At 41.1% G+C, this 12,409-nt stretch overlaps 1 protein-coding gene across 4 annotated transcripts in view; it reads left to right on the forward strand.

The window, feature by feature from the left end:
* Positions 1–2,989: 2,989 nt before the first annotated feature.
* The window catches only part of rras2 (RAS related 2), a 36,690-nt gene continuing 27,270 nt past the window's right edge, over positions 2,990–12,409 (forward strand). For 2 of the 4 annotated variants that reach the window (XM_070445462.1, XM_070445461.1), the window contains exon 1: positions 2,994–3,341. In XM_070445462.1, coding sequence (XP_070301563.1) covers positions 3,240–3,341 — 102 coding nt within the window. In that variant the 5' untranslated portion in view covers positions 2,994–3,239. Of the gene's footprint in view, positions 3,342–12,409 lie in introns of all 4 variants that reach the window. The other 2 variants (XM_070445460.1, XM_023995672.3) reach the window with 2 other exon arrangements.

Raw genomic sequence — 12,409 nt, forward strand, 5'->3', positions numbered from 1 at the left:
AGCTTAGCTGATCTCATGTCCCATTATTGTCTTTACACTACAGATAATGACTCATCAAAGTGGTTATTGTATCAGATGCATGCAAATTCCTTGAAAGTAAAATTTTAACATTAGTGGGAAAAGGTTATTGCTTCTGTAAATTGCAAGTAATTGCATCAATGAAGTGAAAATGTATGTGCCAGGTCCCACATTTCAAGTCATACAAATGTAGAGTGAATACAATCAACGTGCTATATAAGATCAGTCTTTGCCATGTATTGAAATGGTGTAATGATGAAAGATCAGCATCAAATCCAAATCCCTTGTCAATTTCTAATCAGTCACACACATTTACTTTGCTTTGATTGCCTTTCCCACCTCACCATTATATAAAACTTCTCCAGTTGAATAGACACTCAAAAGTTCCCTCGCTTCTTGGAAAGGAAATGACATCACGTTTTGCCTTGTATGGAAAGATTTAGAATGTGAGCACTTCATACATGTTTTCTGACTTTGACGCACATCTTCTGAATTTGATGCCCACGTTTCCTTTTGATTCTCATATTGAGAGACAGGCATGTTTAAAGGCAACATTACTGTGAACTTATGATTGATTGTAAGAAAAGAGTTTGAAAAACACGATTTTAGGCCAGTAGTGAAGAGTTCAGACTAACAAACAAAACCCATGATGAATCATTAGGTCCTTTTCCTCTCAAGTCCTCATCTCACTCTAAAATCTGAAGACATAAAACTACACAGAATAGAAATTATGAATAATCAGTGACTCACATTTTCAGTGATTCACATATTTTTCTTAAACTTCCTGTTGTGTGGTATCACAATGACTGACTGGAAAGAGGAGACCCAAAAATGCAGTAAATCAACAAGATTTCTTCCATTACAAATATCTCTCCTTTTTCAACCCAAAATTCCCCTTTAGCCTAGCTGTTTTAACTTTGTCGACATAAGGATTTCAGAGCTGTAAATATAACATAGGTACAGAGCCATTAAGTGACCTACTGAAACATACTTAACAAGCCATATTTCCTGAGGAGTGGGGGGACTCGTGCACCGCCCCTGTTGTTCCTCTCCTACCCCACAGGCTGTGTGGACTGTGATTTCAGCAGTTAATTTAAATTCCTCAAATGCCTCTGGCACTACGTTGCAGAGTGGGAGTCAATTGGAATTTGATCATTCAGGAGTCTAAAATATAACATCTTGCTGAATAGCCCTCCAGGGAGGAGACAGAGGGAAAATGAAGGAAAATCATATTATGTACTGTTCAGAGATTTTACTGAGTTACAGTTCATAGAAGGAAATCAGTCAGTTGAAATCAATTCATTATGCCCTAATCTATGGACTTCACATGACTGGGCAGGGGTGCAGCAATTGGTGGGCCTGGGGGGGGGGCATAAGCCCACCCACTTGGGAGCCAGGCCCAGCCAATCAAAATTATTACAGACAGAAATACTCTTCAGCATCCCCCTCCTCTGACGATCCCGCAGGTGAAGAAGCCAGATGTGTAGGTCCTGGGCTGGCGTCGTTACACGTGGTCTCTACAATTCTCTAAAACAACATTGGAGGTGGCTTATGGTAGAGAAATAAACATAAAATTCTCTGCCAACAGCTCAGGTGGACCATTCCTGTAGTCGGCATGGAAATTGCACACTCCCTCAAAACTTGAGACATCTGTGGCATTGTGTTGTGTGACAAAACTGCCCATTTTAAAGTGGCCTTTTTGTTCTCCCCAGGACAAGGTGCACCTGTGTAATGATCATGGTGTTTAATCAGCTTCTTGATATGCCACACCTGGATGGATTATTTTGACAAAGGATAAAATGCTCACTGACAGGGATGTAAACACATTTGTGCACAGCATTTGAGAGAAATAAGCTTTTTGTGTATGTGAACAATTTCTGGGATCTTTTATTTTAGCTCATGAAACATGGGACCAACATCTTGTTGCGTTTATATTTTTGTTCAGTTTACATATATTAACACATGCACTAGTATTGCATAAAGTATTGCTATGCGCTGTCTGGGGGCTATATAACATTTAGGTCCTTCCAGAAGCTCAGATATAGACCCACTTGTGTGCGTCACCAAGATCACTGTGGTCACGCATGCATGCCATTGCTACAGAATAGCAGAACTCAGTCAGCCCTGACGGCTCTGACAAACACACACACACGCACGCACACGCACACACACACATACTTTAAATCAAATCAAATCACATTTTATTGGTCACATACACGTGTTTAGCAGATGTTATTGCGGGTGTAGCGAAATGCTTGTGCTTCTAGTTCTGACAGTGCAGCAATATCTAACAAGTAATATCGAACAATTTCACAACATATACCCAATACACACAAATCTAAATAATTAAATGGAATTAAGAACATATAAATATGTGGACAAAGTGCCTTTGTGTGAAAGCTCTCACTCTGGGGGTCTTGATATTGGCCAAAGGTGTCTGTGAGGACAGCGCTCCACAGTTGTGAAAACAGACAGTGTCAAGCAGCAGCATGTATTCCCATTTTTTAAGGTAATACATAGAAATTAGCCAAAAGCAATCCCTCCAGGCCAGACTAAACTTGTCTTTCCCACTAACAATGATGTGCTACTTGGAAGATAGGTTTATTGATCATCCAGACCATCAGAGATTAATGATAGCTGAAAGTATGAAATCCATTACAATCACCATCCATGTGTGGGCTGGATGGTGGATACTGTTAATTACATTAACATGGACATTAATACTGCATGACCTCATTGTAGCCTACTGAGGATAGTCTGTGCAAGGCCAAAATGAATGCTTATAAATGTTCTTATTGGCACGGCACTTAAAGAAAACAATGGTAAGCCCTACATGAAAGGAACATAGATCATAAAACGAGTATTCTACAATGGTAATATTTAAATGTCCCTTTAGTCGATGCTACTCATGAGAAGTAAAGTGCCCCTAGCGACGGACATTTGTATTGGACTAACTGATTACTCCTTTCTATTTCACATCTTAAAAACGCAGTGGTTAGCAACGCTGTTGAGGGCGTATGGACTCGGTCGCCCGTATCTCAGTGAGCAGCACTGTTAATTCCTCTAGTCTGGAACGGATTGTAGACGCAGTTATCATTTCAGTCTATTTAGGATCTCGATTTTCCTTCGTTCCATTTTTCAACTGAAGGCCTTTCACTGAAAAGTGGGTGTCTCCTCACTACTGGTGTTCAGACAGCGGCGAGTGCAGAAGTGTGTCCTCGATGGCAGGGTGGAAGGACGGCTCGGTGCAGGAGAAGTATCGACTGGTTGTGGTTGGAGGTGGTGGTGTCGGGAAGTCAGCCCTAACTATACAATTTATCCAGGTTAGTAAATAGTCGGCCGTTTCTCCAGCCACTTTGTACGGAATGTTTGGGAATCTGGAGGGAGGCTGGCTGAGCTGTTGCGAATGGGGACCCCACAAGCGTATGATAGGGTTTAGTTCATTTTCTTCTCGCAATAGTGGGATATATTCGCCGAGGCCTGTTTAGCACAGAACATATTCTGCGAAAAAACCTGAAATTGTGTTTAGATAAAATGTGTATTTTGAGCCTATTTTTCAATATAATGAATAACAGGTCAATTGGCAACGTAATCTCGCTCGGCTATTGAAAGTAATTGTGGAATAAATAGTGAAGAAATAGTCTCACAATTGTGATTTATGCTGAACTCTGATGTAAGACTGTATAATCTAACTATTACAACATTCGGCTACCTGTACAGCCGCAATTTAAAAATACTTATTTTCAAAGTTGAGTTGTCAACATATCTCTTGTTTTGTAGCTATATTTGGGTGGATCGTCCTGCCCGGTGCAGCGATACATCAGTCTATAATTGTCGGCTACAATATAACACGTAGTTCAGAACTTCTGGGCCTGCTGTACTTGAAAGCATAAATCTGAAACAAATTCCTATGTAAACTCACATTGAACAGGCACATTGAACATATTTTCCATCATACCCATTAGGTGCAGTATTGACAAATCTCTTGTCTACCATTTTTATTAATGTAGACCATGTTCATTATCAGACAATGAATATGCCCATTGAATAGCCTAATAACGGTTTAGCCAACAGACTAACTAACCTTCATTTGGATCCCAACAATCTAGGTGAATCAGCCTATGATATAAAGAAATTCCTACACATCCATAACTGTAAGCATATTTATTACAGAGAATATCCCTACATGTAAGCCTTTCTCTAACATTGATATCATGTGTGAATCTTGATCAATCCCTTGTGTTGCTCAAACAGTTGCAGAGCAATGACAGCTGCTGTTAAAGACAGTTGTTGTTCAAGCCAGTGGCCCAAGCAGCTTTTGCCCAGCCACAGTTGTCCTTTATAGTCTTGTCAATGGCATTCCAACACACAGTGTGTTGTCCATAGGTACCCACACTTTTAACTCTTTGTCTTTCCCTTTTCACTATCAAAACCTTTATATTCACAGTTAGTTTCTTGGTGAAGCTGCTCATGAAAGTGTAACTGAGAGTGAGTGGACAAGCTTTGGAATCCTCTTTGTGTCTTCAGGAGTCTATAATGCCAGGTCCTAATTCCAGGAGACTAGACTGGAGGCGGGCAGCTGCATGTCTAAAGTGACTGAGACAATAGTGGGGCAGTCAGCAGCACGTGCTGCTTGAGGCTTTTGTTGTGATCTGAAGGTCTAATAAGGTTTCAGAAAGCTCATTAAATGTATACCATGGATATTGGTCAGATCAGATTACTGTACCACGGTTCAGCCATTCTGACCCTATTCTTCTTTGGAATGGAACAGTAGGCTAAGTATTGTATAAACACTTCAAAGTCCTTTAGTATTTTTAGCAAATACTTGWGTTTTGGTKCAAACAAGYAAACATGCACTGTTGACTTGTTCCAGTAGGGATAGGGAACAGCAAACCGCAGTACAAGTTCCTTATTACAGTGTAATGAGACAGTAATGTGATTAATTACCATGTGATATGAAACTAATAATACTGATAGGACAGTAACACCAAGATAATAATAGACTGATTATTACATTTTGTTTAAGCAACAAGATTGTTGTTTGTTAACAAGATGAATAGAATATAGGGTAGGTAGGAGAAGACTGTATGCAGCTCAGCGATCAGCAGTTCACAGATATTTTCTGGATGATTGCTTTGTCATGGCAACGATGCCTTTGGAGCCTTTAGTTGAAATTTGCAGGTCAGTCCGCACTCACTAAAGAACATTCATTTGGGAAATAAGACTCTTTGTTTGTATGCACTTAGCATTTCAGAATGTGTCCAATCCAGTCTTGATCAACACTCTTTATTCCTCTTTATAATAACCATACCACAACTGTGTTCATTGTGAATAGCGGTATAACATAATAATGTGCAACGATATCTTTTAGATGAGCATCAACCTCTTATTTGTCCCTTGACATCCAAAATGCAAAGGAATTCCCAATATATACAGTATGTTAAATCTGTGAGAAATGAGTGCAGTATTAACGGCCTATATGCTCTGCATGCATAGTCTATAGCAGGATTCCCCAACTGGTGGCCCGCTTGTTGGACATAAAAGACTGTACAAACACCAGGAATTCAGCTCCAAGTGATTTTAATTTTGGAAATATTTTCCAAAGTATTCTCACACATAATAGAGAGATGTGTGATTGTTTACAAATGTAAGCTAGGCTTGAAATGATTATGTTTTTGGTAAATATTATATCTGTTTGGCTTCTTGCGGTCAATTTGCATTCTGCAAATTGTTTGTAACAATGCTCCGGCCACCTGACCATCCGCTCAAGAAACAATCGCCCCACGTCTGAATCTAGTTGATGATCCCTGGTCATAGGCTCTGGATCCTCACCCAGCCCAAGCAATCTGATCCAAGATCTAAACCACAGAACTTGGAGGGTGGGATGGGATGTCACTCACCCATGGCCCAGCCAGAGCCCCGAGCTGAGAGAGAGAGGGCCAGGGGTCTTTCAGACAGTGCTGTGGGAGAACACACATACTTTAGCAGAATGTTACAGCAGGTTAATATCCTGGGCAGTGTGTGACACACTGGCCCTGCAGCATTTAGGTTTCTTTATTTGTGTTTTATTTGTGCACCATTGCAGCTGGCCAAACAAGTGCTTGAGCTTAGTAACCAATATCATTAATCTGTTACTGGGTGATTCATAGCCCCTAAAAAGGCAAAGGAAGTTCTATACTTGACTGAGCACCATTACAGTGTTTTATGCCAACCATTTGGCTGTCACTTTGCTATTCACCTTGTAGACAAGATCTAGTCAAAATTGTAGTTGGTGTGTTGACTTCATTCCTTTGCGTATTTATTTTGTATATGTCTGTGGYTGTAAAGAAAAACAAGGAATTTGGTCATGTGTAGAATGTTGACATCATGGAAAGCGCCTACATCCTATTAGAGTTTTCTAGAAGCCGGCTGCCAGGGGGAAAGACTCACAGCTGGCTGTTGAGTCCAGACTTTCCCATCCAGATCTGTGGAGGGGTGGAGGGTCGGTTGGGGTGGGGGACGGAGTGTTGTCTGAGTCATGTTGGGTTAATGATCATGGAACAGCCGAAATCAGCACCTTTGGAAAAGGAAGTCCCTCCACTCCTGTTAATTTTCTATGGACCTCCTAGATTTGTAAAAGAAAACATGAGCCGCATTGTGTGTGGTAGTGATTGTGTGTGGTAGTGTGCACTTGATGGAATCAGATGAGATTTACTGGTGAAAGAAACCTGACGCCATATTTAAGGTAAAGGCATTACAGAGATACAAAAAAAATAAAAAATTATTGGCTCAGTAATCACGTTTCTGTCCACAGTTTTTATGCGAGTAAAGTCATACCTTATAAAAATCTTGACAGCTGTTATGGAAACAGGAAGTTAAGTACAATTTTATAAATGTCCACAGATCATTTGTTCGTTCGACATGGTGGGATCTTTTTGTGTCGGCAAAATGAATAATGTGAGAAATGGTGGTGAAAACGCCTTTATGCTCAAATAGACAGTTTATTAGGCTACAGATGAAATAAGTTATGAATTTCACAGGGTGGTGAAAGTGTACAATGATCTTGATGCTCCTTTCCAATAAATATCGAGGGTTTTATTCTGGTGACATGATGATCGATCCTTGACTGCCTTTTGACAAATACAAACATTCCCGCTCTTATCCATAATAATTTCATCATATAGACTAGCTTACCCGCACAGTCTACCCACACTGTATCTGTGAGCTGTTGGATAGAGTGCACGGGCCAAGACCAGAGTAGACACATTTTTGTATTTAACACAAGAGTTTTTTGTGACAAAACTATCGGTCGAGTTAAAAATGTGATGGAAACATTGAAGTTTCCATCAAAGCCAATTCCTTCTTTGGTCGTCTTTCCTTCCAGTACTCTGCTGCCAATGACTGGAACAAACTGCAAAAATCTCTGAAGCTGGAAACACTTATCTCCCTCACTAGCTTTAAGCACCAGCTATCTGTCAGAGCAGCTCACAGATTACTGCACCTGTACATAGCCCATCTATAATTTAGCCCAAACAACTACCTCTTCCCCGAATGTATTTATTTATTCATTTATTTTGCTCCTTTGCACCCCATTATTCATATTTCTACTTTGCACATTCTTCCACTGCAAATCTACCATTCCAGTGTTTTACTTGCTATATTGTATTTACCTCGCCACCATGGCCTTTTTTTTGCCTTTACCTCCCTTATCTCACCTCATTTGCTCACATTGTATATAGACTTATTTTTCTACTGTATTATTGACTGTATGTTTTGTTTATTCCATGTGTAACTCTGTGTTGTTGTATGTGTCGAATTGCTATGCTTTATCTTGGCCAGGTCGCAGTTGCAAATGAGAACTTGTTCTCAACTAGCCTACCTGGTTAAATAAAGGTGAAACAAAAAAATAAATCAAGGTCAGATTTTTATCAGATTTTTTTTTATCTGAAACATGCACTGATTTTTATCTGAAACAAGTCAATTTGGTGGAAACACACCAGTGGTGGGAAAATGTGCGTATTTTCTTTATGCGTATTTTAGAATATTCTCATGAAAACCTGTCGCCAATTGGATGGAAACCTAGCTCCTGAAACCGTTGTAGTGTATACTAGACTAGTCACACAATGGCTGAAGTGAGGGTCCTTTTACAGTGCAGGGAGGATGATGTCACCCTTTACAATAACAGAGTGACAGGGCAGGCAGGTAGTCACCACTGGGAGTGGTTGAAGTAAAGACACAGTCAAGCCAGTGAGTAGAATGGCAGAGAGGTGACATAACATTGAGTCATCTAAAAAAAAAATGGGACACAGAGTGTTATTCAACAGATGGAAAACATGACTCAATGTGGGGTGGTGGGGTTCAAGCCATTTGATCCCATATCTAATGTCACTCATTTGCTTGGCCGATGGTATGAACAACATTTCTGCTATGGTTCCTTTGTGGAAGTTATCATTAGCAACCATGGCACCTGTGGGAGTGAAATGCTATCTTCTCGCCAGACTGGATGACAGAGTAGTAAAGCATGGTGTTGCATGAACACACAGCTGCTAATATTAGTCCTTATCACTGACTCTTTCATTTCTGCTGGAGTTGTCTCCCTGCTGTGTGATTCAGTGGGAGAGCCCACTATCCAGCCTGATAGAGCCATGAAGGATTAGATACAGACCAGTATGATCAGAGGTTAAAGACAGCTAAACAGTGAGTACTTAAGTGCTCTCTTTCTTTTTCTTTCTCCCGCTCTCTCTCGCTCTCTCTACCCCCTCTCTCGCTCTCTCTACCTCCTCTCTCTCTCCTCTCTCTACCCCCTCTCTCTGCCTCTCTCCTTCGCTCTCTCTACCCCTCTTCGCTCTCTCTACCTCCTCTCTCCTCCTCTCTCTACCCCCTTCTCTCTCCTCTCTCTACCTCCTCTCTCTCCTCTCTCTACCTCCTCTCTCTCCTCTCTCTCGCTCTCTACCCCTCTCGTCTCTCTACCTCCTCTCTCGTTCTCTCTACCTCCTCTCTCTACCCCCTCTCTCTCCTCTCTCTACCCCCTCCATCTCCTTTCTCTCTCTCTCTCCTCTCTCTCACTCTCCCTACCACCTCTCTCTCCTCTCTACCCCCTCTCTCTACCCCCTCTTCTACCCCTCTCTCCTCTCTCTTGCTCTCTTTACCCCCCTCTCTCTCTGTCTCATTCTGAGCATGGTTTTGATTACTGAGATGAGGTCATTTAGGAGAATGCTGCTGCTCTAGGTTCTAATTGAAAAAATACAGATTAAGCAGTGTGGCGTTCTTTCCTGGGCATTTGCAGGCAAGGTGTGGGTGCGTTGTGAGTGTGTGTGTGTGTGTGTGGTTGTTGTGTGTGATGAGTGATGTGAGTGATGGGGTTTGGGGATTGTTTCATGCACATTTCTCTGAAATAGACGCAGCGGGGAAGTAAAGTGTTGCAGCAGTGGTGATGGGGTGTGGCATTCCCACACACCCAGGACAAGGTGGCTGAAATACCAGGCGGTGTGGAAACTGACCAGGACCAGCACACTTTAAACCTATTTTTGGACAAAGCAGTGTTGTAGCATTCTATCTAGCTTGGTGATACCATATACCACTGATCCAATTTGGTTTGAGCTGGTTTTTCATTTTCTTTGAGGTGTTGGTAACCCCACACATTTAGTGTGTGTGTGTGTGTGTGTGTGTGTGTGTGTGTGTGTGGTGTGTGTGTGTGTGTGTGTGTGTGTGTGTGTGTGTGTGTGTGTGTGTTGTGTGTGTGTGGTGTGTGTGTGTGTGGTGTGTGTGTGTGTGTGTGTGTGTGTGTGTGTGTGTGTGTGTGTGTGTGTGTAGTGTGTGGTTTGGTTGCTGCCAAGGTGGGTGATGAGGGAACATTGTTTGTTTTGTTCTTCAGGAGGGTCACCTGTTGAATCTCACAGAGCTGGCTCGTTGAGTGGTGTGTTCCTGTGAAGTGAACCGCTCTCTGAGCTCATAGCAGGGAAGTAGTTTTCACAGCACTTCATTCTGAGCCACTAAAACAAACAACTATCCTGCTTACAGACCAAAAAAGTCCTGTAGAAGTCATTTTTCCAATTCCATATGGGTGTTGTCAGAGGGAGAGAAAATTCATACATTTCCCTCTAACCTAAATGTTATAATTTGATGAACATGTTATAATGACCATACACATTCCTATGAATGTATTTGTATGATAGTTTTGAGTGCATGATGCAGCACAATGTTTGCGCAACATTGTAATCATGTTTAGTTCTTAAAGGCTTAGACTCAAGGGTTAAGAGATAACATTGAAGTTATTTTGGTTTTCAATGACACAAGTCTGTGATGGTCTCTTACCCTAAAGCAGGGGTCCCCAATTAGATTCAGCCGTGGGCCTATTGTTTTCTTGAGTGGAGGGTTGGGGGGCCGGAACATCATTATAAATAATTTAAAATCAATTTGAGCTGATTTCCTGGTGATTTTACAGTAATGTATTTATTCTTTGCTCAGAACTTAGGGGGGGCAAATAAAATCGTCTGAATTTGGCCCGCGGTCTGCCTATTTGGGAACCCTGCCCTAAAGGATAAGGAATGATGTAATACCAGTCTGTAACTTGATATTAGATTGGGTCTGAATAAAAACCCTATGGGGATCTAATCACAATAAAACCCATTCAGCAGGTCTTGCAGTTGGTGTCTGTGTACCCAGAGACTGATGTGATGTTATTCTGAGCAAAGATCAGGTTTATTATTGATGTATCATTAGACTGGGCGGAGTCAGGTTTCTCTACTATCTTTGTTTTCTGTCCAAACATCTAGCATTTGTACCTAAATAGGCAGAACATGGTTACATAGTAGTGCTGATCATAACATAGTACATTTCAATAAGATCAGATCAATGATAAACTCACTGTTCGTGGTCCCTGTGGTAAAGAATAAGGCAGGAGATCAACTCTGACTGCTCTTTTAAAAAGTTTATGGAGGACCACTTCCTTGTTGCCTGGGTAACAGACCAGAACCTGGCATAGTGCCATGGGTCAGACCAACAACAATCCTTGTTCCCTGAGCAGGGGTGTCGACTAGCACAGACTTTGCTGATAACTACTTTATTGAGGGAAAATGTACTTGCGATGACTCTGATATGTGGTTGTCTCGTCTAGCTCACCCTTAAAGCACCAAAATAATGTATTTCGACCCCTAAAAGCACCAAAAGGGTTAATTTTTTACACAGTTGGAAATTATGGCAAAATGACACTTTCTGTCAAACAGTAACACTTCTTAATGTATTAACCTTTTCTAACACAAGTAAATGATTTAAATTCCCCAAAATAAGCATATATTTTTACATTTTCACACATTTCTAGTCAAATGATTCATTCACAGTGTTGTGTTTCTGTGATACTCAGAGTGTCACGCCCTGGCCATAGAGAGGTTTTTATTCTCTATTTTGGTTAGGCCAGGGTGTGACTAGGGTGGGCATTCTAGTTTCTTTATTTCTATGTTTTCTATTTCTTTGTTTTTGGCCGAGTGTGGTTCCCAATCAGAGGCAGCTGTCTATCGTTGTCTCTGATTGGGAATCAAACTTAGGCAGTCCTTTTTCCCTCTTTCATTTGTGGGTTCTTAATTTTGAACTGGTTGTTATTTTGCCCTGCAGAACGGCACGTTCGTATTTTGTTTTGTTGTTGTCGGTGTTCAGTTAATAAATAAATAGAATGAACACGTACCACGCTGCGCTTTGGTCCACTTCTTCCCATGACGATCGTGACACAGAGGCTGAGAAATTGGCGATTGAGCATTTTTTTATTACATTTTTTTATTGAACCTTTATTTAACTAGGCAAGTCAGTTAAGAACAAATTCTTATTTACAATGACAGCCTACCAAAAGGCAAAAGGCCTCCTGCAGGGATGGGGGCTGGGATTAAAAATGCTAATAAATGAAATAAAAATATAGGACAAAACACACATCAAGATAAGGGAGACAACACTACATAAATAGAGACCTAAGACGACAGCATAGCATGGCAGCAACACATGACAACACAGCGTGTTAGCAACACAACATGGTAGCAGCACAACATGGAAGCAGCACAAAACAGGGTACAAACATTGTTGGGCACAGACAACAGCATAAAGGGCAAGAAGGTAGAGACAACAATACATCACACAAAGCAGCCAGAACTGTCAGTAAGAGTGTCCATGATTGAGTCTTTGAATGAAGAGATTGAGATAAAACTGTCCAGTTTGAGTGTTTGTTGCAGCTCTTTCCAGTCGCTAGCTATTTATTAGTTTTACTGGCTGCCACACCCCACAGGGACCACATCTGGGGTGGCCTCATATCTACAGTGCATTTGGGAAAGAATTCAGACCCCTTGACTTTTTCCCACATTTTGATACAGCCTTATTCTAAAATTGATAAAATTATTTTTTTACCACATCAATCTACACACAATACCCC

This window comes from Salvelinus sp. IW2-2015, linkage group LG10, assembly GCF_002910315.2.
Source record: "Salvelinus sp. IW2-2015 linkage group LG10, ASM291031v2, whole genome shotgun sequence".
NCBI lineage: Eukaryota > Metazoa > Chordata > Actinopteri > Salmoniformes > Salmonidae > Salvelinus > Salvelinus sp. IW2-2015.